At 37.7% G+C, this 27,377-nt stretch overlaps 1 protein-coding gene across 1 annotated transcript in view; it reads right to left on the bottom strand.

Annotated features, from left to right (window-relative positions):
• ARHGEF38 (Rho guanine nucleotide exchange factor 38) overlaps positions 1–26,975 on the bottom strand; it is a 120,565-nt gene extending 93,590 nt beyond the window's left edge. The window contains exon 1 of the mRNA XM_081045103.1: positions 26,777–26,975. Within this exon, the coding sequence (XP_080901229.1) occupies positions 26,777–26,969 (193 nt within the window). The 5' untranslated portion in view covers positions 26,970–26,975. The remainder of the gene's footprint in view (positions 1–26,776) is intronic.
• Between the last annotated feature and the right edge of the window lie 402 nt (positions 26,976–27,377).

The following is a 27,377-nucleotide window of genomic DNA, read 5'->3' as shown; positions in this document are numbered from 1 at the left end:
CTTTGAAAAATACCAGATAAAGCATATTTTAAATGAGCCTTCAAAATGTATAAGAAATTCTCTGAGAGCAGGAGCACACTGAATGCAGTCCAGGGAATTAAGAAAAGCTGAAACCACCAAATACTCTGGAAACATCTACAGATACCGATGGAGTAGGAGGATATGAATTTGTGTGCCAATGATGAGGTGACAGAACATGGTAGAAATGGGATCTGGGCAAGGTCGCTAAGCATCGAGAAACCTGATTAGAGAAAGAAGAGCCTAAAGCCAGGAGCAGAAAAGGAAATGCACCCAGGAAAAGGTGAGCTAGTAAAAATGATGCTCCAGAGAGAGAGACATAATAAGAATTATCTGTCTCAGCCAGAGCTCTGGGTCAAGATAGAAAAAGAAGCGGGGGAAGGAAGGGTGGGTGGCTAATAATAATTGAGAGACACTGATTGGCTCTCATATGGATTTGAGACCTAGACTCAATAAACATTTAACAAATAATATGAGCTTGCAAGTGTTGTAGGAGCTGGGGATACAGCAGTTTTAAAAACATCAAAAACAAATCCCTTTTCTCATGGAACTTAAATTCTAGTGGGGAAAGAAGAACATAAATAAATCAAACGTTTTTAGTATACAAACAGATGATAAGGCATGGAGAAAAATAAAGCAGTGAAGATCCCTAGAAAGGGTCAAAAGGTATGCAAGTAAGATGTCATGGAAGGTCTCAAGTTAAGCAAAGACATGAAAGGTGAAAGTCACAAACGTATCTGGGAGATGTAGTTTTCAGCAAAGCAACCAGCTGGTAGGAATTCTTCAAGGTGAGAATGTGTGTGGTCTGTTCAAGAATCAGGAAGGAGGCCAGTGTGGCCTGAGGTGGGAGGGCCCGGGTAGGAGAGGAGATGAAGGAATTGGAGGAGTAGGCATCTTGGAAGAGATTATGGTGCTTTGTTAGTATTTTAAACATTTAATCATGTTTGTAGTGCTGCAGGAAAGGTAAAGGCATTGATGAAATTTAAATGTTGATAAATTAAGAGTACATGCTAAAATTTCAAGGCCAACCATTAAAATCATAGAAATAGTATGTAAATTTTCAAAACTAGAAGAGGCAAAAATGTAATGGGGCGGGGAGGGGGGGATGCAATTCAGAGGAAGAAAAAACAGAGGAACAAATAAATATAAGGTAATAAATCCAAATTTATAAATAATCATGATAAATCAAATGACCAGATTACCAAACTGGATTTAAAAAGGAAACCAAACAACTATGTGCTATTTACAAGAGAGAGAACATAAGCACAAAGAAAGTTTGAAAATAAAAAGACAAAAAAAAGATACACTAAGCCAATACTAATTTAAAAAAAGGTAGGGAAACTTTTTATATCAAACAAACTTTAAGGCAAAGTAGAAGTGCACAGTATGTAATACCAAAATGTTCATCCAGAAGAGGTGAAAATTTGGTGTGTGCTGAATAACATTGTTTCAAAACATGTAAAGCAAAAAGTGACAGAGTTTTAAGCAGAATTTGACAAACCATCCATAATAATAGATTGTACCTATAACGCGGTAACAGGCCAGTTAAAATAGAAAAATGTGCACTCAATAATTAGAGATTTCACGTTTTTTAAAAGGATACACATAGTCTTTATGAAAATACACCATATTTTAGGCCATAAAATTTCAAAGAATCAGTATATAAAAGCCACAACTAAGTGCAATTAAGTTAGAAACAAATTACAAAAACAAAACTTAAAGGCTCATTTGTTTTAGAATTTTAAAAAAGAAATCTAAATAACTAATGAGCCATAGAAGAAATCACAAAAGCAAATAAAAGATATTTATTCTTAATAAAAGTATTACACCCATGAGGAATGTAGCTAAAGCATTGTTTACAGAAAATTGATAGCCTTAAATTCATATATAAGAAAAGAAGCAAGACTGAAAAATTAATGATTTAAGAATCTAATTAAAGAAGTGAAAAAGAAAAATGGGAAAATACAATAAGCCAAAAAGAAGTCAAGAACAAAACAATGAAACTGAATAGAACTTCAACCCAGGATTCAAATAATTCCCAGAGATTATAAGGAACATGAGATCTCAATCTCTCTCTCTCTCTCTCTCTCTCTCTCTCTCTCTCTCTCTCTCTCTCTCTCTCTCACACACACACACACACACACACACACTCACACACAAAATCCTAAAACACACAAAGAAACAAAGTATCATTAGGTACAAGGGAAAAATAAGTCTTAAGATATTGGAATTATTAGACAGATATTTAAAAGTATACTTAATAGGTTTAAAGAAACAAAGGGTGGTTTGACATTATGAGCAAGAAGCAAGAGGCTATAAAAATGATGGAGCAGAATTTCTAAAAACTAAATATAACTTTGAAAAATAAACCTCATAATAATTAAAATTTTAAAAGTCAATGAAAGGGTAAATTAGTAAATTATAAAAAGCTGAGGGAATTAATGAATTGAGCCAAAGAAATCATACGAGTACAGAATGCAATAGAGAGAGGTGAGGACGTAAAATATGCAACATAGGTGAGGAGGCATGGATAATTGAATGAGAAGGGCTAACACGTGTTTAATTGGAATTCCACAGGATATAATAGAGAATGTAAGGAAGAAACAATATTTGAAGTGTTAATAGCTTGGGACTTTGCAGAATTTTTGAAAGACACTAATCTTCAGAATCAGAAATTATAACAAATTCCAAACAAGATAGATAAAATTAGCAAACCATACCATAGCATTTTGAAACTTTAATACAATAAGAACAAACAGAAGATTTAAAAAGCAGACAGTAAGAAAAGACAAATTACCTACAAAGAGACAATAATTAGATTCATGGCTGCTTTCGCCAAAGCATTTATAGAAGCAGGTAGATAATGGAATAATAATTTCAGAGGGCTGAGAGAAAATACCTGCCACCTTAGAATTGCACGCCTAGAACAACTTTCTTAAAAATGATTGTCATTTGCAGCAACATGGATGGATCTAGAGAACATTTTGTTAAGCGAAATAAGTCAGAAAGAGAAAGACAAGTACCATATGATCTCACTTATATGTGGAATCTAAAGAAAAGAATATGTGAATGAACTAATCAGAAACAGTTTTGGGGACACAAAGAAAAAACCGAGAGTTGTTAGATGGGTGTGTGGGGGGGTGTGGGATAAGGGGAAAGGTGAAGGGATTTGGAAGCAGCTGGTAACCACAAGATGGCCTCAGGGTTTTTTGAAAATTAATTTGGGGAAGGTATTCAATAATGTTGTAAAGATTTTGTTGGGTATCCGATGGACATGCGTCCTATTTGGGAGACCACCTCAGGGATACTGTGGATACCTGATCATGGCATTGTACACCAGAAGCTAAACATTAATGAATGCCAACTATAATTTTATATATATAATGTGATGGCTCAGTGTGAGGTCGGAGGGATAGTGGATGGGGGGAGGGGGGTTCACAGTGTGAGGGATATAAATGATGAACGTCTAAGTATTACCTTGTCTTGTACACCTGAAACTAATAAAAAAAAATGATGGTAAAATAAACATATTTTTAGAAAAACAAGGTCTTAGTTTACCACCAAAAGATCCTCATTAAAAGTATAAAGTCACTGGGAAGCAGCCGGTTAGCTCAGTTGGTTAGAGCACGGTGCTCTTAATACAAGGGTTGCCCATTGGATCCCCACATGGACCAGTGTGAGCTTTACCCTCCACAACTAGACTGAAACAACTACTTGACTTGGAGCTGATGGGTCCTAGAAAAACGCACTTAAAAACAATAAATAAAAGCTTTTTTTAAAAAAAAGTAGAGTCACTTGAACAATGTGGGAGTTAGGGGTGCTAACCTCCCCTTACAGTAAAAAATCTACATGCAATTTTTGACTTCCCCAAAATTTAGTTGTCCTTTGGTTTCAGGACTTCCGCAGATACCAAAATTCTTAGATGCTCAGTCCCTATAAAAAATGGCATAAATCAGTGCATACAGTCAATCCTCTGCATCCATAGACTCCCAACCACAGATAAACAATAATACAGGTATTTCTTGGGGAAAAAAAATCCGTTTTTAAGTGGATTCGTGCAGTTCGAACCTATTGTACAAAAGTCAATGAGAATTCTAAAAGCTGCACCTTACTCAGAGGGCAAATAGTCCCAAATAGGAGATTAAAGTAAATAGGATGGAAATGAAGATGGAAAGAGAAATTATATGGAAGATTAATCCAGGAAGAAGGACACCTGAACAAGTGAAGCGAAATAAACAATTATAAAGCAATATTCAATGAAATTGACAAAATTTCTATTCCTAAAATATGTAATTATTTTTCACACAGAAAGGGCAACATAATGTAAAAAAGAGCACACCTCAACATATTCTGGAGAAATATCTAATTCCATGGATAACGAGAAACTCTTACAAGCATCCTGAAAGAAAATGTTGGGGCAAGAACAGGACTTCAATTAAAATTTTTATGTGTAACATTGGATGCTAGAAGACATAGGAATAATATAAAAAGAATTCTGAGAGCAAAAGATTTTTATTGTTTATGTTTTAGGACAAAAGACTACCACTTTCAACCACAGGAGAACTTGGAAAGTACCCACTCTTGCAATCTTTCTGAAAACATTACCTGAGTAAGAATTCCAGTCAAATGAAAATAGGACCCCAACATCTCAGGATAGTGGAAGATCAGAAACATAAGAAGTAGTGGTACAGATTCCTTCTCTCCAGACTCCTGATGCAAACGTGCAACAAATAATAGGATTTTGCTCAAGAGTTTAGAAATCTTTGTGCTTTGAGGGTAAGAGCTTCTAGAGAGAGCTGGAATCGGCAAATATTCACTATAGTGCCTAGAGAAAAAAACAAGGGCTTGGAGGAATTTAGAGCAAAGACTAGAGATCAAGAATTACTTCCACTGCCCAAGAGGGCTTGATGTAACTCAAGGGAGGAAGATGAAGGTGAATAATTCGAACTAGTGTTTTACTGAGGCAGAACTAATGCCAGAAATAAAAGGGAACTTCAATCAGTATGAATGTAATGACACTATGAAACAGATGCAAATAGAATAGACATACACAAAGCCTTCTGAGTATATTAAAGTTTTTCCCCCAAATTTAACATTTATTATAGTAGTTGAAAAAAGAGGAAGAAAGTTTCAATGTCAGAAGCAAGTCATGCTTTAAAATTCAAAATTGTTTTGATTTGCATTTGGAGTTCAAGGCAATTTAAACAAAACAGATCTTCTCTTCTTAAAAAAAAAAGGGGGGCCTTACGGAGTTTTAAAAATCACATTGAAAGAAAAGCTTAAAAATGACGAGTTGAAGTATAAATAGAGTAAACAGCATAACTGAATACATCTTTGTTCCAAATTTTATCCTGGTGATGGAATGACCTTCATAGTTAATTACATCCTTGTATCTTATGGGCTGTTGGACTATAGATCATGTGTAGCACACATGACTAATGTACTTTAGTCCGGATTCTTCCTATCATGCACCACATGTCTGCCACAACAAATTTCCTGGCAAAAATGTTATTTCAAGGTAATGTGTACAATAAAAATCTTCTCTTGGTGTCGCAACAATATTATTTCTCCTCTGACAGCATTGTTAGAATAATATCCACATTGATTAATACTCACCTGCCAATTCAAATAGGAACATATGTTGTGGATAAGGATAGTCATGCACACTTCTTCCTCTTATAAAATATAAAGACTAAAGTGACTTTTTGGTGCAATTCAACATACAAGCTCATAAAACACCACACGTATTACTAAAAAAGCAGGAGCTGGTCTTAAGATTATGATTTTCATGTCAATAATTTTAATAATAATTGTTTCCTCTTATAGAAGGATATATTCTCCCCCTCCTATTTTTTACTACGGTAAAATATACGTCGTATAAAATTTACCATGTTATCTACTTTTAACTGCACAGTTCAGCAGCATTAAGTACATTCACAGTGTTATGCAACCATCCATCTCCAGAAATGTTTCATCTTCTCAAACTGAAATTCCATACCCATTAAACAGTAACTCTGTTTCTTCCTCCCCCCAACCTCTAGCAAACAGCATCCTATTTTTTATCCTACTCTATGAATTTGGTTACTCTAGGTACCTCATATATGTGAAGTTGTAGAATATTTGTCCTTCTGTGACTAGCTTATTTCACTTAGCATAATGTCTTCAAGGTTCATCCAAGTTGTAGCACATATCAGAACTTCCTTCCTTTGGAAAGTTAAATATATTCCATTGTATGTATATGGCATATTTTGTTCATAAAAGTATGTATTCTTACAATTTATTTTCATATTAAAGCAATATACACTATAACTGCAATTATACTGATTATAATATATTGTGTTAGCCTAGAGAAAGGGCAACCATTATCAAGCATCTGTTATGTTCCAGCTTTATAAAGATACATTATCTATAGTCTTCATCACAGCAATAACAATGAAATACTGGCGTTTTCAACAACAAGGATGGATCTTGAGAATATCATGCTAAGAAAAATAAGTCAGATGGAAAAAGTCATGATTTCCGTATGATTTCACTCATATGTGGGATATAAAATTGAAAGCAACAAACAAATAAGACAATAAACAAACAAAAACTGGTAGACATAGATAACCGTATGGTGGTTACCAGAGGGACAACAATATGGTAGTTGCCAGAGGGGAAGAGATGTGGTGGGTAGGTAGAAAAAGGCAAAGGGGGTCAAATATATGATGAAGGAAGGAGACTGGACTTTGGGTGGTGAACAGACAATGCAATATACAGATGATGTATTATAGAATTGTACACTTGAAACCTATATAATTTTACTAACCAATGTCACCCCAATAAATTTAACACAATTTTGAAAAAGAAAACATTTTTTTAAAATGAGATATTACTCTAATTTTAAAAATGAGAAAACTAAACACAGTGAACGTGAGTAAAACTTATCTGTGAGTGACTCACAGAATAGGCAGAGAGCTGGGATTCAAACCAGATGTGCTTAGCTCTGAGGCCTGTGCTCTATTCCCTCTACCACCTAATTGCTTAGGCTGTGATCAGGGTACATTGTGTTATATGTAGCAGAATTGTGCTGGACATGCAGATATACAATTCAATTCTGACTCTGTTGCCCAGTAGTTGTGTGACTGTGGCCAAATCATTTGGCTTCTCTAAATTGCTTCATCTGTAGAAGGGAAATAAAAACAATAGTAATGATAATGATGATGAGACTACCATTTTTGAGTACTCACTTTGTGCTAAATACTGAGTTTGTCTTATGTTAGCTCTTCAAGCCTCACGATTTTTTATGTCCTTCCTTTTATTTACACACAAAGAAGCTGAAATATATAGAGGTTAAGGCCCAAGGTCACACCACAGTAAATAGATTCAAACCCAAGCCAGTATGGCTACTAAACTTGCAGTTTAACCAGTACTCACTGGTATGAGGTTGGGAGAATTCAGAGAAAGCACGCAAATTGCTTAACTCCGTGTCTGACACACAGAAACCTCTCAAAAACTGTCAGTCATTATTTTTATGACCATGATTTATTTGCCATTTTTCTATATCTGGTTCTAAATGGCTGCACCTGCTCTTCCTCTTTTTTTTTTCCTTGCAAATGTTCCAAGGGTGGGAGGGGAAATTGAGCATCCATCAGGAAATTACCCTCCTTGTCTCTGGACCTGCTCTAAGAAAAAGCACAAAACAGGAAGGACTTCTACAGAGTCGATTCAATACCAGGCCTATTGTGCTCTCTTATTACTCAGGCTGAATTTAAATGAGGTGAGGTTATAGTTCTTGCATGCTGTTGGGCATAATATAAATCCCTGAATTTAAAAAATTTGATTCTCTCCCATTTACCCTGAAGCTAAATTGCCAATGCAAAAAAGTTTCTGAGGAAGTCACTGAAAATGTCCCGATTCTCAAGAAACATGAAAGAGCAAGAAGATGACTAAAATAGGATATATGTCCTGCCAACGTACCCAGCTTATTATTATGTATTTTTAAAATTCTAGATTGTCATTTATTTGGATTAAGGTCCTTAGATTATATTATTTATCAATGGCTACTATAAATAATCATAGGTTTTGATTTCTATAATTACATTGAAATGTCACTTATCTCTTAATAAATAAGAGTTGGAGCTAATATTTTCATATACCAAGCTGAAGGTTTGGCTTAAGCCCTTGCTTCCCAACACGTACATTCACAACACCTACACTCACATACCCCCTGACTTCCCCAATACTGGGCAGGCATACTTCTACACACACCATTCAACAGTCATTTACTGAGCAACCTGCAGAATCACTTCCCTGTGGAGAACACAGTCTAATACAAAACAAGCCTTAAACAAAACTGGCCTTAAACTAATTCATAATTTCATTACAACCACAAACATGTTTATAATTAAACAAGAATCAAAAATATCAGAATTTGAAGGTAAATTAGCAAGTTTACAAATTCCATGGTTTTTAAAGAAACCTTGCATCTAATTTCAATTTTTTAAATTGTTTATTGGGTTTGAGCGGGTACTATGGTTTATGTTGGGCATACAGTAGTAAATAAACTAACAGTCCTTACAGTTAAGATAGGTATAGTCTAGAAGTAAAGACAGGTTATCAAAGTCGCAGGATAAATCAGTGCTTTCCATTGCCTCCTTAAGACATCCCAAGTGAAGTCTATGCACTTACCACTTAATGATTAAGTTGCATGTTTTCCAAGAATTAGTTGTGTTCAACAGCAAACCTGATTATGTCAGTTACACTTCATATTGTAATTACATTAATTTAATCAAACATATAAAGTGATGTTTCCATGAAAACTGCTTCAGTGTTTTGAAATGATTTGATACAATCAAGTTGCCAAAATACTGCTGCTAGATTAGGAGTTGAATGAGACAACTGTAAAAGGTTGAAGAGAAAATTATTCTAGAAAGATTCTTCAAACAAATCGCATCGTAATTCAAAATATCGGTCAATATTTACAACCGGTGTACAAATACAATTACAATAAACTGTGACTGAAGCTGAGCATCGCACAGCCTGGAGGTCAGGCCTACCGGAGAAGCGACTTAAATGAGATCTAAGAGCAGAATCAGTCAAGAAGAAGGGAAAGTACTCTGAGCAGAGGGAGTGCATGTCCAAAGCCTTGGTGGCAAAAAAAGATTTGAAAAAAGCTTAGTGTGATTGAAGTGCAAATGTTAGAGCCTGTGGTAAGGGGGTGAGTCTAGGGAAATTATCAGGACACAGATCACGAAGGCCGAATGTAGGAATCTGGAATTTTTAAAACAATGAGACATCAATGGGAAGTTTTTAAACAAGAGTGACATGATCAGATTCTCTTCATAAGATCCCTTTGGTCTCAGTAGAATCAGATGTCAGGGAAGAGGGTAGAAAGCAAGCCTGAAGGCAAGGAGACCGTGAAGTGGCCGTGAACCTGGACAGCCGTCTAGTCACTACGGCAGAGACAGAGGCAGTTAAGGTTAGTCTAGTTGCCAAGAGGATAGAGAGAACTGAACAGATCAAGAGAAATTTAGGAGATAAAATTAGTATGAACAATCAATGTAAGGGATAAAAGAGATGGAAAGTCAAGATGACACTCAGATTTCTGAGTGTTAAGGGGGTAATGGTGCCATTTAAAGAAATAAGGCACAATGGGAAAAGAGCAGGCAGAGGAGATAAGGTCTACCCAGTTCTATCTTATAATATAAAAAAGGAAGCAAATTTCTAGGGAAAGTTAAGTCTTTTACCTTAAGCAACAGACTGAGAAATTGAGTTCAGATCTTCTCATTATCACCCCCCCACCCCATCTATTTCGTTCTAACCACATAGTAGAAACACCACCCATAATTCTATCTAGGGTTTTATTCCAGACAGATCTTTACCAAATCCCCAGATATGATTATTAATGTTCTTTCATTCCTCTCCACGCTGTGTTTCATGCCCACCCCCATAAACCTAAAAACCTTGACTTAGCATTGCATTGAACACTACTGACTTGAGTTTCACACAGTAAAATCTTTTATCAGTTTCAATGGAAATCCAACCCGCAAAAAGATGAATGAAGCAGGCCTTCTGTGAAATAGGTTGAAAATAATTGCATGTCAGACAGGTTTTGGCGAGGAGCCAGTGAAGTATTAAGTGAAAATGTGAAGGAGCAGACCCTCCACTGCTCTGAATTTGAAAGCTCAAACATTGGGGCAGGGAAATATTTTATCCTCATTCGATGGGCATGTGATTTATTTCCCCTGACTGCTAATTGCTGCAGAAAGTGGAGAAGTGGATTTCAAAACGGAATTTAAAACAGCTTACCTGGCTTGAAAAATACTTATGTGGCATTGGTTTGAATTTACAAGCTCCTACAGTGATCAGCATAACACAGCCAAAACAATTTAGGAGCTAAACAAATGTGTACTTTCTGGAAATGTCTTTATTTAAAGTCTTTAGCAGGAGAAGACCAGTGAAACAGGATAAATTTTAAGCCCTGAATAGAAAGGGCCTTTACTTGGTAAAGTACTCCCTGTGTTCAATTTTTCTGTTGTAATTGTTCTATTGCTGAGAATGCAAAATTTCGACTGGCTAAGAAATACTGATTTTATTCATTTGTTCATTCACTCAACAAATACTTACTGAGTGCTCCTGGAGGCAGCCATTGTTCTAGACCAGTGGTTCTCAACAGGCAGCTTTGCTCCCTGTACCCCCATCTCCCCAGGGATATCTAGCAATGTCTGGAGTCATTTTTGGTTGTCGTAGATGGAGGGTGGGGATGCTGTTGGCATTTAGTGGGTAGAGGTAAGGGATATTGCTGACATCTGCAATGACCAGGGCAACACCCCATTACAAAGACTTATCTAGCCCCAAATGTCCCCAGTGCAATGCTGAGAAATCCCCTACTAGATACTGGCAACATAGCAATGAAAAAAACAGGGAAAAACTTCAGCTTTTATGAAACATATTTTTAGTGATGGGAGAGAAACAATAAACTGATTAATAAACAAACACAGAGCATGCCAGATAGTGATAATGCACTACGAAAGAAAATAAAGCAGATGGTGGGTAATGGTTACTACTGTGTAGAGAGAAGTCAGAGAAGGCCACATTAATAAGGTGATTTTTGAGCAGAACCTAGAGAGACATTAAGTCATGGTATGGAAATGAAGACCAATCCCATGATCCCCTCATTGTCCTCTTTAAGAAAATAGAGCAGTTTGTCAATCATGCATGAATTTAGGGCAAAGAGAAATTTAGCATAATTTATGAACAAATTATCTGAGTGCCATTGCTTTTTTGCCCTCTTTCATCAAAACCTTATGCTGGTTTAGATATAGGAATATAAGATTCTCTAATTTTTACATATTTAAGACAAATGACAAACAGTTGGCTTTCCTCACAACTAACTGAAACAGACTCTATTAATTTAACTTAATCAATGACCTCAGATCACAGGTTCCAAACAGCATACACAAAACAGTGAGCCACGTACCATATGTTCAGTTTACATGAATACAGTACAAAAATATATATTATAACATAGGGTATACACAGTGAGTTTATAGGAATAGACTGTTACTACACATAAAGTCATCTGATGACAGGAAAAGGCACCAAGGCTTAAACACAGACATAAACATGGAGAAGGATATTTTGAAAACAAGATCAAATTATGGTTGAGTCTTTTGTTTGGTATGATCATTTCTGTTGTTAATTTATACATATTTATAGGAACATATAGCAAAAAAGATACAGGATTTGAGCTTCTCTGATTGGTTTATCCCAATTTAAAATTTCATATGATTAATGATTCATTGAAAGAAAATTTTAATTACAGCTACATGTTGATTATACTCTACATATGAAAAATCAAATACATTAAAATAATTTCACTTGCAACTGCCATGTAATGAAGCTTCAATTTTGTCAGAGAAGTATTTACCTATAGCACCAAATATGTATATGTTGTAACCTGGAGTTTCCAAACTTTGTTATTATTTTGTATTGTAGTAAAATATGCATGACAAAATTCACTACTGTGTTAACTATTTTTAAGTATGCAGTTTAACTGTATTAAGTACTTTCACATTGTTGTGAAAGTATCACCACCATCTATGCAGAACTTTTTCATCTTCCAAAAAAACTATACACATTAAATGCTAACTCCCTACTCTTCTTTTCCGGAGCCTCTGGCAAACACTATTCTACTGCCTGTTGCTATGAATTTGTTTAAGCTAGGTACTTCATGTAAGTGGAATCAGAGCACATTGGTTTACTGCCTGTCTCACTCAAGAGGCTAGGTTTGCTTCTGCTTTATTTTTGCATTCTCAGGATCTACTCAGTGCCTGGCACATAGGAACACCGAGCAAATGCTTTTTGAATAAATTCATTAAAACTGAAATCTCATTTTGTTTGGCCAAGGAATTTTTTTCTATTTTCTTGTTAAATTAAATTTATTTACATTCTCTCTCTCTCTTTACAAAAAGAAAAAAGGAATTTAGAGCAGTTAACCCCAGAGTTGATTACGATTAAGTAATTAAGTAGTGGGGAAATAAGAATGACAGAATTGTAAAGACAAGTATACCAATCGTAAGGGTCAATATAGTTGTAATTAGTCATTGAATATCTTTTAATCATTAAGTAATCATTAGGTAATCATTGTGCTGAGCATCTTCCATATACCAGGCACTGCTTAAGTGCTAAAAAAAAAAAAAAAAGTCAGTCTCTATCCCCAAGGAGAGGTATATTCAAATGGAAGAGGGAGGCAAAAATAGAATACAGTAGCATAATTTTAGAGCGCAATAGGTGGTTTGAAGGTCCCTTAAGGGGATCAGAACATAACACCCCAAAATATGTCACTTTGGCATATTAACTATTTTCAGCTGAAGGCAATTGAGAAACAGCAGATTCAAGAAGGGCTCTCTGCCCTCACCCTTTAAGAGAATTAAAAACAAGGTATAAATTTCCTGTGAGAAAGATGTCATCTCTACATCAGGAAGAGGAGAACATTCTCATCACTGGGATGGGATGATGAGTCTGGACAAGTAACTTCACTAAAATAACATCTATCTTCCATAAGTTTCCCTCAAATATTTCCTATTCACTTTCCCACAATTTAACACCCCTGGGCCAAATTTCATTTTCCTTTGTCTTGTTACAATTTAAATCATCTCCATAACTTAACATTCTTTTAAAAATGGTATATATCCCCTCGGTCTGTTTCTTTATGATTTTACTCTTTCTATGAAGCCCTCCATGATATGTAAAAATATTAATATCAAACAAGATGTATATGTTTTCCCACTATTAATCTTTTTTCTGTCAGCTCAACTGACAGACTCTAGACATAGAACCTAAAAGGATAAAGGAAAAGTCTTTCGTGCCATATACCACTGTAGGTAGGACAGTCGGGGAAGGATGCTCCAAGAAGTGAACAGAAATTTCAATTTTGAAAAGCCATACTCACTGAGATTTGGGGGAAGAAACTGTAAGCCAGGGAAAACATCTAATATAAAGGCCAGGCATTAGGTGCAAATTTGACTCTCAGCTCCAGGCAGCTAAATACCGTACACTACTTGTTTTTATCTGGAAGGGGGACATGTTCTAATTCTTAAGAGAAGCAAAAGTTTTTCCTTGAATAAAACTGGATGGCACAGAGAGAGGTAAACAATGTCTTCATCAACTATTTCACAACAAAGACAGAAGCAGAAATCTGTGACAGCTTTTTGTAGTGACCCTGGAGACCTAACATTAAGAAGCATTCAGGAAAGACAATTTCTGTGATGGGTACAATGACTCAACGTACTTAGAGCAGTAGCTGGATGACATGACCTTTCAGTTTCCTTTTTCAAGTAAGAGCTGGGTGTCAGATAGTCAAGATTACATTCTCTATCAAGGGCCTCAGTGCAGGTATCCGAGAATGTTCATTTGTTTTCTCATTCATTAAGAAAGAAATTGTTCTGAACAACCCGGGACAAAGGCTTTTAATCATAACATTCTATTTTCCTGCTGCAATTAAGACACGAGTTAAGCTGACTTCAGTAGAATTCTTTTTTTTTTTAAGTTTATTGGGTGACAATTGTTAGTAAACTTACATAGATTTCAGGTGTACAATTCTGTAATATATCATCTATAAATCTCATTGTGTGTTCACCATGCAGCAGAGTCAGTTCTCCTTCCATCACCATATATTTGATACCCTTTACCCTCATCTCCCACCCTTTTTCCCCCTTACCCTTCGGTAACCACTAAACTATTGTCTGTGTCTATGAGTTTTTGTTTCTCATTTGTTTCTCTTGTTATCTTGTTGTTTTTGGTTTATGTACCACATATCAGTGAAATCATATGGTTCTCTGCTTTTTCTGTCTGACTTATTTCTCTTAGCATAATAATCTCAAGATCCATCCATGTTTTCACAAATGGTCCCTATTTCATCTTTTCTTACTGATGAATAGTATTCCATTGTGTATATATACCACAACTTCTTTATCCATTCATTCTATTGGAACATCACCTACCCAGATAAAGAGCTACTTGTTTCCAGCATATAATTTCATTCTTTTCATGTGCAAATGCATACACTATTACCTCCACCCTCCACCCCATCCTCGTCGCTATAGAATAGGGTTTTCAGGGTTTCAGATGTATATTAGGTTTTATAGAAATGCAAGTAAATAAATAAATGATGGCAGGCATGAAATTAACGAAATAGTATCAAGATATTCAAGCAAAGTGGGAAATAGAGATCATTAAACTATTGCTATAGGAGCAGGTTTGCTTAACCTAACTTTGTAATTTTGTTTTCTGACAATTAAACAACAAAAAGCATTTGTTGAACAGCAACACTCTGGCAGGGGAATGTCACAATAATTCCCAAGGAAGAATGTGTATTCCAAAATGAAAATTTGGGCAAGTCAAGCTTTATCTTGGTAGTAGAGGAATGTCATCACATTATAAAAGATGCTGCCGTCATCACGTTGCTTTGATTTATTACTCATAAACCACACAGATAAAACACCTCCTAAGTCAATGAATTGCATGCATTCTATTTTGCAAATATTTAAAGTGCCTGAACTCAAATCCAAGCTCTACCACCTGAAGGAGTTCAGGAGATGCCACCCCAAAATCTGCCACTTTGGTATATTGAATATTTTGAGCTGAGGGCACTTGAAAAACAGCAGATGCAGAGAGAGGTTTTCTCCACACTCCTCTTTCTGCCTAAAGACAGATCCTCCAAAAGGAACTCAGTTGTCGTTAATCCCCTTACCCAGATTTCCATCAGCCAGGAAAGATTGACTCTTGTCACAGGTGAAGAGACTAGAAGTCGACACCACACCCGACAAACTTGGTCACAAACTATGATATCTCCCATCTCTTCTTGTAAGGGCCCATTCATCTTTCATAAAATTATTTACTCTTCCCTAAGGGGCTTACATTTCTCTTCCTCTTCCTCTTCCCCTGTTAAGATGTATATAAGCTCTCAAATCTCACTGTTTTGGGGTATTCACTTTGTTTTTCCTGTGATGCCCCAGGGCACATAATATTAAAAATTAATACACGTGTATACCTTTTCTCCTGTTAATCTGCCTGTTGTCAGTTTATTTCATAGACCCAGCTATCAATCCAGGGAAAGTAAATGGAAAGTCTTTTCTCTCCTACACGTCTATTTTTTAAACTATAAAACCAGCACTGACTTTTGGGGTTAAATAACAATGCATTGTGGACAGAAAGGGGACCACATACTAAACCTGACAAGCTCAGGGGAGGCTTGAATGGCAGGCCTTACAAACTCAGAGACCAAAGTAACCACAGAGGATGGTCTGAAGATCAAAATTCCTAACTAAAAGCAGGTCATGACGAGTAGTCACATCCTGGGCCTGTCGCATTCTTGACAAAGGTCAGTCTGTATCTCAAGTGAGCCTGTTTATTGTCTTTTTGCATCTAGGACAACATACCCTTCATACCCTTGGAATGTCAGAGTAATTTTGTTTCTTCTCCAGACCTGTTGGGGCACAACCTCCCACCAGAGCAAGAGACCACAGAACCCCTCATTCTTATCTTGTTCCCCGTATATCATCTCTATGTGCTGTAATTATTAGCAATCCATAACCACCAATGTAAAAGAAGTATGTCTCTCTCTGTTTTAGTTTTTATCCAATTTCACAGATATCCCCCACTTTGCTTTCTCCTGCCTCCCTAATTTACCACCAATAATTTTCATGTAACCCCACCCTCCCTTCATCGCCTCCTTTGATTCTAATGTATAAAGTAAGCTCTAAAACTATAATTCTTCAGAATCTTTTCTCAACCCATTGAGATTTTGCTTCCTGGCAATTGTCCTCAGTTTGGCTCAAATAAACTCTTAAAACACATTCTCTTAGGCTGGATCTTCTCAGGTCCACAGTGTGAAAGCCCCTGGGCCAACATAGAACCTAGCAGATGACAGTCACCTAGTTTCTCCCTTCCCTTCCCTTTCCTCTCACTTTCCACAACCTAGTGCAGGAGGGCAATATCTTGAGGAGAGGTTACAGCCAAAACCACTCCTATTCAGCCTTCCTCAAGTGTACAAATGGAGACCAACGAACCATTTCTACACATTTGGAAGTTTTAAATGAAGCTATGAAACTGTCGAATAAAATATGTTATTTCCTTCTAACTTGATAAACATACCTTCATAATAATCTGGAAGGCCAAGTTCAAATTTAGATTTCTCAATTCAATTCCCTCTGAGTTTCATGCCAAAATCTGTTAGGAGGCCCTGGAGCACACATCAGCCTGCCCAATCCTGAGGTCTATATCCGTATTCTTCCCTCTACCAGTGCTCTCCCACCCACAGGGCCTGGTAGGCTGGGTGTGAACACCCCAGCATGACTGAGTTCCACACACACCTCCATAATCAACTGCCCTTTGGCACACCAGCAACCGCTGGGAAGAATGGGAGTGGGAAAAGGTCTTGGAGGACTTGGAGCCAGTATTGGGGCCTGTGGAACAGAGAATTCCATGGCCCCACATAACCTGAACTTAGTCTACAAATAAGGGTAAGGAGTCCCAGATTGTTGGTAACCCTGGCCCCAAAGACTCCCCACGTACTTGGTGGAGAGGGGACTGTAGAGGGATATTCTAAAGCACAACCTGAAGCCAAAGTTTTCCAGGTTCTAATGGTGATATTGTTTACCAGTTTAGAAATTCTTGCAGTAATTCCATCTTTACCAGGAAATCGATACCCACAAAAATACTGAAGTTAATAGAATTATGGCATCAAGCAAAAGTAATTCTATAAAAGGAGGATTTTCCTTTCCTGTCTCAACAGAAACAAGGATGAGTGTAGCTTGAGTGCTTTTCTCTCACCCATCTCCTCAACTATGTCACTATTTAAGGTACATTTCTATGCATAGAAATACAGCTGAGTTCTTTCTCTCCCTTTCTCCCTCTCTCTCCTCCTCTTTCTTCCTTCCTTCCATTCCTTCCTCTCTCCCTCTTGATTTTTCATCTTGTGTTTTGATAAACCCGTCACTTTTGTGAACAAAAAATGTACAATTAGAAACTGTACCTTTGAGAAAGTTAAAATGTTTTCCTATCACAATGTGGGCATAGTGGAATAGCTCAAATTTTCTTGATTTCTGGAACTCACATTTTATTTGATTCATATGGCTCTTTTAAAAACTGCAAAATACTTTTATTGAAAAAGAAGGAAAGCAAAATTGCATGCTTCATTTTGATTCCCATGCATGTGACGAAACAGAAATTACTTAGTTTTAAAATGGCTTTGAGGTTTATAAAAAGGTGCCCTTCAAGCTATGAGAGACGCTTTATTTGTATTGGTGTCACATTACTGATCCAAGTACTTCCCATTTCACTGAAGGGTGCATGGAGTTGGGGAAAGAGGAAGGTGTGACTTAATGCTGAAAGAACAGGCAGGAGCAAAGAGGGCTTGTATCACTGGGATACAAACATGTACAGACAGATAAACAATTTGTTCCATGTTTCCTTGGGTCTTGAACAAAAATCACCAGACCTTTCAGTGTTAACAACTCCTCCTACTCACTTATGGATTTGTCTCTGTTCTTAAAAATCATTACCAATTAAATGACTCCATATTCTTACAAGTCTAACTTACTATTTGAGCCACTTGACCTAATACTGCAAAATCTGTTTTTCTATATAAAGTTCATGTGGTAGCGTGGTTCCTTATGATCACCATAGTGAGAAAACGTCAGGCTTTCATAAAAATAACCAAACAATCCTTTCTTAATGCGAATAATATGATAGCCTTTGCAAAAAAACAAACAAAAAGATCACAGACCTATCATGAATTGGAGATGTGATTTTGACTTGTGTTCTCAGCAACAGTAATGACATTTTACCCAACCCCTCTCACTTTCACCTGGTACTTAATAAGCAAAAATATGCACTGACCAAAATATTCACCAGAGGCTTAATATGGCCACTGTCTTAGTTTGGGTGCTCTAACAAATATATCATAGACTGGGTAGCTTAAACAACAAAGATTTATTTCTCACAATTCTGGAGGTTGAGAAGTCCAAGATCTAGGTGCTGGCAGATCCAGGGTCTGATAAGGGTCCTGTCTCATGGCAGAGAGAGAGGAAGATCTCTCATGGCTCTTCTTATAAGGGCACTATTCCTATTCATGAGGGCTCCACCTTCATGACCTAATTACCTCTCAAAGACCCCACCTCCTAACACCATTGCATTCAGGATTTGGCTTCAATATATGAATTTGGTGATGGTTGGGGGAACATAAACGTTCATCCTATAGCACCCACCTTGAAAAGAAACCCATAATGTCAGTAATATTATATAAGGTTTTCAGAAAAGGCTGCTGAATGTTAATCAATAAACTTTTCATAAGAAGTTTTAATCATTACAGAAATATGTCTCAAATACACACACACAACTATATCTATGTCTACATACAATAGATAGATTAGATAGATAGACAGATAGATAGATAATCTTCATATACCCAGGCACTCTTGTGCATCACTGTTTAAATCACGCACATTTCAAATGTAGAATTCATACATATAATTATATACACAATCATTTCTCAAAGAAAGGAGTTTAACAACGTAGCCAGTAAATTTCCCCTGCTATGATCACTCTCTGTGGCTTCCATTAAAATGACAATTAGGAGTTGAGCCAGACTGGAGGCTAAGATGATGTACTTGAATTCTGAATGGAAGAAGAGGAATGAACTGAGAGGTAAATGGTCTGGTATGCTCTAAAAGATAGAGTCAGGAATGAGAGAGTCTTCCACTAAGAGTTACCTGTTACATAGGCAATTCTGTACACTTTGATCTCTGCTATGTTTATCTTCTTTTAACTGAAGAATCATCTTTACTGAGGAGGCCAAAGATGGCAGTGTAGATAAATACTGCGCCTGCTTCCTTTCATGAACACACTAAAATTACAACTAAATTGTAGAACAATCAACCTGGAGAACCACCTGAAGTCTGGCTGAACAGAAGTTTTATAACTAATGATATGAAGAAGAACCACGTCAAGACTGGTAGGAGGAGTGGAGACATGAAACGGATTGGCCCCAAACTTCCACGTAGTGGTTGAGAACCAGGAGGAATATCTCAGCCATGGAGGTTCCCCCCAGAGAAGCGAGAGGCCCCAACCCTACACCAGCCTCCCCAGCCCAGAGTACTAGTGCCGGGAGGAACAGCCCTCACAACAACTGGCTGTGAAAAACAGTGGGGATTCCAACATCCAGGTGGGACAGAAGGTTGTGGGAAACCCAGCTGTCCTCTTAAAGGGCTCACACACAGACTCTCATTCACAGGCACTCACCTTGGTGAAGGAGGAGGGACGGTAACTCAAGGGGCTGTTGAAGGCATAATGGGGGGCAGACTGAGGTGTGTGGCTTCAAAGGAAGAACTGGAGGACTGTCACTATTTTTCCTGTGTGGAGTTCTATGCAGCCAGTAGGTAGATGCCATCTTTCCTGTGTTGAGCCCGCCCCCTCACAGCCAAATCTGAATCTGATTGGCCTGGTGAGCTCTGCTCGCTCCACCCTGCCCCACCCAATTCCCCCCAACGACAAGGCACTTTCTCAAGCAGCCAGCCCCACCCATGTTGCACCATTTCTTGGAAAACAATCAGTCCGACAGACCCCAGGCAGGCAGCAACTGGCCTCCTTGTGCTGAGACTCTTGCTGACTCGCTCCAGGCTCAGCACTGGCCCCAAACCAGAGTCTACATTCACCTGGTGACCACAACTCTTCCCACTCTACTGACTCCCTGAGATCCTGCCTTACCCACCTTGGGTATAGCACTATGCTTTATCAGGGGCTGAAACTTAATGAAGCTAGCAGGTGGTAGTAGGCCTTGGGCTATCCTGGCTCTTTGCAGAGCTATCCCAGACCCAGTAGCGGGGCAGCCATCTGTGGTTCATAACATAGCCTCTCCCAATTGCCTCCAACTTCAGCACAGGCAGTGAACAACCACAGATCACTATGTAGCTCTTACCAGGTAGTCCATGGCCCATCACAGGCAATGGGTGATCTGAGCTTGAACCAGAGCCCCTCCCAAGAGGCTCCAGAACTTGGAGGTTGGTTTCAGACCAGCAGAGCACCAACAAATTAGCCCCACAAGTAGCACACCCAAAGGGTGATCTCAATAGACACCAGAGCCCACTAAGGTGAATCCTACTCAGTGGGGTAAGCCCCCCCCCCCCAATGCACAGCAGCCTGTAAGCTGTGGATGTGGCCAAAACCCATAGCCAATGAGCCTGAGGGTCGATCCTACCCGCTGATGTGTCAATAACACTCCAGACTCAACTATAACAGGAGGGCACACACAACCCACACAAGGGACACTCCTGGAGCACCTGGAACAGGTGACCAGGGAGACTGTGCCAGGGCCCCACAGAGCACCTACTGCATGAGACCACCAGGCAAGACTGGTAGACATAACAAGACTAATACATAGAAACAAATAGAAAGGCAGCCAAAATGAGAAAACAAAGAAATATGCCCCAAATGAAAGAGCAGGAGAAAACTCCAGAAACAGAACAAAATGGAGGCAAACAACACCTACCAGATACAGAGTTCAAAGCAATGGTTATACGAATGCTCGAGGAACTTAATGAGAACTTCAACAAAGAGCTAGGAAGCATAAAAGAGGACCTGGAAACTATTAAAAAGAACCAATCAGAAGTGAAGAATACAATAACTGAAATGAAGAATGCACTAGACAGAATCACCAGCAAACTAGATGAAGGAGAGGATTGAATCAGCGATTTGGAGGATAAGGTAGCAGACAACACCCAATGAAAAGAGCAGAAGGAAAAAAAGATTTTTTTAGAAAAATAAGGATAATTTAGAGACCTCTGGGACAACATGAAGTATAACAACACACACATCTTTGGGGGACCAGAAGGAGAAGAGGGAAAGCAAGGGATTGAGAACCTATTTGAAGAAATAATGACTAAAAACTTCCCTAACCTGGTGAAGGAAATAAACATAAAGTTCAGGAAATGCAGAGAGTCCCAAACAAGAAGAACCCAAACAGGCCCACACAAAGACACATTGTTATTAGAATGAAAAAGGTTCAGACAATTTGTCTCTTTGTTAAAGACAAAGAGAGAATCCTATAAGCAGCCAGAGAAAGGCAACTAGTAACTTATAAGGAATCTCCCATTAGATTGTCTTCTGATTCCTCAACAGAAATTTTGCAGGCCAGAACAGATTGGCACAACATGTGACGAAAAGCAAGGACCTACAACCAAGATTACTCCACCAAGCATAGCTATCATTTAGAATCAAAGGACAGACAAACAGCTTCGCAGAAAAGAAAAAGTTAAAGGAGTTCGTCACCATCGAAACAATATTGCAAAAAATGTTAAAGAGATTTCTTTAAGACAGAAAAAAAAAGATCAAAATTATAAATAATAAAATGGCAATAGCTACATATATACCAACAATTACTTTCAATGTAATTGTATTAAATTCTCCACTCAAAAGACATAGGAGAGCTGAATAGATAAGAAAACAAGACCTTTACATAAGCTGCATATAGGAGAATCACTTCAGATTGAAAGACACACACAGATGGAAAGTAAAGGGATATAAAAAGAAAAGATATTTCATGAAAATTGAAACAAAATTTTAAAAATCTGGGATAAGGATACTTATACCAGACAAAATAAACTTCGAAATAAAAGCTATAACAAGAATCAAAGAAGGACCTAGTAATCCCACTTCAGGGTATGTATCTGAAGAAACCCAAAACGTTAGTTTGAGGGGACATGTGCATTCATATGTTCATTGCAGCATTGTTTACAATTGCAAAATGTGGAGGCAGCCTGGGTGCTTATCGATGAATAAAAGGATAAAGAAGAGGTGGAACATATATACAATGGAATAATGCTCGGCCATGGAAGGGAATGGGTTCTTGCCATCTGTGGCAGCATGGCTGGACCTGGATGCTATTGTGCTGAGTGGAGTGTCAGACACAGAAAGACAGATGCAATGTGATTTCACTTACATGTGGAATCTAAAGAACAAAATAAACAAACAAAACGGAAACAAACTCATAGATACAGAGAACATTTTGATGGTTGTCAGATAACACGGGGGGTTCGGGGTGAGTGACAAAGGGGAAGGGATGAAGAAGTACAAATATGTTGTGACAAAGTAGTTATGGGGATGTAGGGCATAACACATAATATTGTAATAACTATATATGGTGTCGTATTGGTACTAGATTTGTTGAGGTGATAGATAGAAGGGGGTGGGGACCAGGGTGAAAAGGTGAAGGGAATAAGAAGTACCAATTGGTAGTTACAAAATAGTCATGGGGATGTAAAGTAAAGCACAAGGAACACAGTCAATACTATGGTAATAACTATGTATAATGTTAGGTGGGTACTAGATTAGTCAGGGGGATCACTTCTTAAATTATATAAATGTCTAACCATTATGCTGTACATGTGAAATTAATAGAAAATAAACTGAATGTCCGGGTATAAAACAAATAAGTAATGGGGATGTAACATACAACATAGGGAATATAGTCACTAATATTGTGATAGTGTGGTATAGTGTCAGGTGTTTGCTGGGCTTATGTTGATCACTTCTTTAGGTATATAAATGTTGAATAACTATTGTGTACACTTGAAACTAATATAATATTGTATGTTAGCTATGTTTCAATAAAAAGCTTTAAAAAAAGAACTGTCTTTATTTATGGAGACATATGAAGATACAAGGACACTTAATTCAGGCCTTGCTGCCTTTCCTCACACTGATTCCTTGCCTAGACAAGACATTCCCGTCTTTCATTCTATCTGAAAGCTACTGAGAGCTCACTCTGTGCTGGGCATGATTCTAAGTGCAGAGATGAAACAGTTAACAAGACAGATAGGGTCTCTTTCATGAAGTTGGGGGATGGGAGATGGGAGAGGAAATGAGAGTCAGTAATAGAAAGTGAGAAGACAAACAACATAATTTCAGACAAAGATAAGTACAAGGAAGAGGTTAAAACACACTTCTCTCTCCATTCTGCACCTTCTTCTTCAACCCCACCTTATCGTCTCCAAGGTTGTCTAACAATCTCCTCCACCCAATCCTGAATAGACCATTTCCTCCTTTTGTGGACATATTGATCCCAGCTCCACTTCTATCCTGTCATTTTATTGCATTTGTTTACCTGTCTTATCTTTTCCAAAGAGTCTTTAAGCCCCTGTAGAGTAAAGGTCAGACTTCTTTTTTTTTTGTTATGATTTTGTAGATGTAATTCCTGGCACGTATTCTAGTTTTGCTCACCACAGAACATTTTCAATAAATTAACTGAACAAATCTGTTGAAGAAATAAAGAAGTCACTAACAGTAGGCTAGTATGGAACTATTTTTGTACATCTTGAGGCTTAGTAGGAATGACTATGTTGACGGGATCACAATCTTCTATAAAGATTTTATCCTGTTGTCATTAAAACCATGTTCTATTGTTTAGTCTGGTAGCTTTCACCCACTATATCATTTTTTCCCCCAAGTTACAATTTAGGATTCACATTACTAAAGTGATGTCTGTCAGAAATTGAATTGAACAGGTATAGAGTAAGAGTTAAGAGGCAAGCCCAGAGGTACCAGAGGAAGATCTTATATGCCCCAGAACCCAGAGAATTTGCTTCCAGGGAGACAGGAGAGAATTGTAACACTCAGAGAGCAATACTGACAACCAACTAAATAATTTGAGGCTGCCTTCCAGTATTGGAAAGCACTCTGTGACCTCACAATGGCTTCAGGCCATCTAAACTGAGGGTGCTAAGCAGCTCAGGTCTTTATTTAGTGCCTCCCAGGAAACTACCAGTTGTAAGGTAGGCAAAGGAAAAACTCTTGACATTGCAATAATAAAGAGCATCTTGAGGTGATTAGGACTCATTTGCATGATAATGGATATAGTAGGACCACAGTGCAAACCCACAAAACTGATTGCTTTGAATATTAATGACAAAATGTCTTCCATTGTTGCCAAAGCTGTTACATTAAATATCAGACTTGGATTTTATTAAGAGTCACATCTAAAAAACATTATTTATCAGGAGACCAGCCTATCTGTACAGCTCTGACATTCTCCTCCTCTACATTCCTTTATGATTTTTCTCCAGCACAGTCAGTTCTAGGAACGTGGCTTAATTCCCAAGTCTTTCCTTCCACCTTTAAAGACAGAATTCCACAGATCACAGGAAAATCACAAAGCCAATGGAAAGCACAAGAAGCCTGAGGTCTTCTGCAAAGTAACCAACAATCATCAGCTGTAATTTGTGGTCACAGACTTATTATTTTAGTTAAGTTTAGGAAGTGAATAGCAAAAAGCACCATGTTTCCCCAAAAAGAAGACGTAGTTGCACAATCAGCTCTAATGTGTCTTTTGGAGCAACAATTAATATAAGACCCAGTATTATATTATATTATATTATGTTATTATATTATATTATATTATTATTATATTATTTTATATATGACCGGCTCTTACAGTAAAATAAGGCTGGGTCTTATATTAATTTTTGCTCCAAAAGACACATTAGAGCTGATGGTCCTGCCAGGTCTTATTTTCGGGGCAAACACGGTATTTTCCATTTTTATTTTGCTAACGGAAAATCTGAACCCAAAAGGTGCTGAATTAGTGAATCTCAGACAGAAGAAATATGTTATTAGGGATGAAGCAGTGGGCTTTTCCTGAATTGCTATATATGGTCTCTTCATCAAAGGACAGAAACTAGTTGAAATAGATTAGTAGATGAGGAAAATTTGGATTAATAGAGGGCAAGTCCCATTCTATCATGATACTCATTATTCCTAGAATTAAAAATAACGACTTTTTATTGAGCACATACCAGGTGTCAGCTAATATACTAGGTGTTTCTTGTAATTATCTAACTTCATTGTCCCCAAAATACTGTGTGGTAAGTATCATTATCCGACTTTCACAGGTAGGGAAACAGGCTCAGAAATTTTAAATAATTTGCTCAAAATCTTATAGGTAGTAAATTGAAGAGACAAGACTGGAAACAAAATGTGTATAATTTCAAAATTTACATTCTTCCCAATGTATCCTATTCCTTGGGAATAATTTCAAAGATCAAATGATACTCCTTCCCCATTTATATAAACATCCTTTAAGGATAAAACTTGATTCTGCATTTTAATTCTGAGCTATCAGGATTTTTTTTTAATATTAGCTCAGAATAGGAATCTTTAAAAATTTAATTTAAATGCATTCAACTTATTTAATTTAATTAATTTGCATAACTAAGTGCAAGCACATTTTTGAGGAAAGAGACTTGCTAAGTATAAGCTTGTCCCATTGATTGTGCTAGCCTTATTACAGTTTTTCTGTCCAGAGTGAAGCTAGTGGTGTGATACGAGAGCTCAAACACACAATGTGCTCAGAGAAGGGGAGACAGGTTCTGGAGCATCACATAACAGGTACGCAATGAATACTTAAAACGTTGCACAACATCAGCATCAAAATAAAGTTTTCTAGAACAAGTGACCTTCAAGAGAAAGGGAGGAAAAAAGAGAGAAAGAGTGAGAGAGGGTAGATAGGAAGAGTTAGAAATTCAAGGCCTGAAAGAGAGGACGTGTTATAAGAACTGCCAAATTATCTCACAACCATCACAAAATAAACCTGAAGTTATTTCCTCAAAAGCCATTCAATCTAAGCGTGCTAAACATCGCTTACCATATTTGGGTATTATTCGGTTCACTCTAAAGGAATGAACACCTAAGTGATTTTCAGCAAATCCTATTATGCCATCCCGCTGACTGTAACACTCCTTATTTTTCACAGACACGATTGTAGTTTCACGTCACTATTTAAGATAACCACAATCACACTTCAGTGCAATTACCTAGATAGATCTCAGAGTGTGACATCTCACATGTATCTATTGAGATAAACTCTCTTTTGTAGGTTTGTAAATTATTTGCTTTCTACTGCTTCCCACTTCTTAAGTTGGGTGGAGAAGGAAGAGGGAAAGGCAGCAGGGAAAAAAAATTATTCTCATCAAGAAAAATACTTCAATATTAAGAATAATCCAGAATTTGGCTCTTTAACTATTGAAGCACATAGTAACTTTTTCCTATAGTTTATGAATTACGTTTACTTTCACTTTATTATTACTTTTCTTATTCTCCTCTTATAAAGGAGGTCATATTCGATTTTCTCCTCTGTCTTAAGTGTTTTCTTTGCAAATGGAAGAGTAGGCGAAGAAAAGGTAGGAGGGCAGGACCCTGAAATAATTGATTTCTCTTGGGTTACCTTGTAATTTCTGATTGTATTCGGTCCTGTCAGACTGGCTCCTCCTCAAAGTACCAGAGTGGTCCCCAGAAACACTGCTCTCAACCACAGTGTCAGTCTTCCTTCTCTCCAGCATATAGAGCCTGGGCCTCAAGAAAGTCAGATTCTTTTTCTTGGTGCCCATGTTTTCTTTCCCAGTGGCTTCGGGCTCCATCTGAAGCAAAGACAAGCTTTAGAGGCTTGCAGGAAATGGCTGGTTGCTAAAGTGCCTCAGGGTTGAGGGTTAAAGCCACTAGAGTGACGAGTTTTAACGGCCCCCTTCTAACTAAAGGACTCTGCTCCTGGGTTACCTGGCTGTGACTGCCACCTCTACGGCGTCCCAGAGCCCCACCCCTATGAGGTCATTCTTTTTTATACCTAGAATCCAACAGGGGAAGTTGCCACCTGTTACCTGAGAGACCTGCAGCACAGAGCTAGGCAAAGCAGGGACTGCACTGTCACATGCTACTGAAGCAAACAAAAATCCCATTGTGTGGAGCAAGGGCTGGGGGTTGGGAGGAAAGGAAAGAGAACAAGGTGAGGCAGGGAGGAAGGGAAGTACATGTGACTGAACCTGTAGCTT

This window comes from Rhinolophus hipposideros (genome assembly GCF_964194185.1).
Source record: "Rhinolophus hipposideros genome assembly, chromosome: 1".
In the NCBI taxonomy this organism is placed as follows: Eukaryota; Metazoa; Chordata; class Mammalia; order Chiroptera; family Rhinolophidae; genus Rhinolophus; species Rhinolophus hipposideros.
This window is presented reverse-complemented; position numbering and strand designations above follow the sequence as displayed.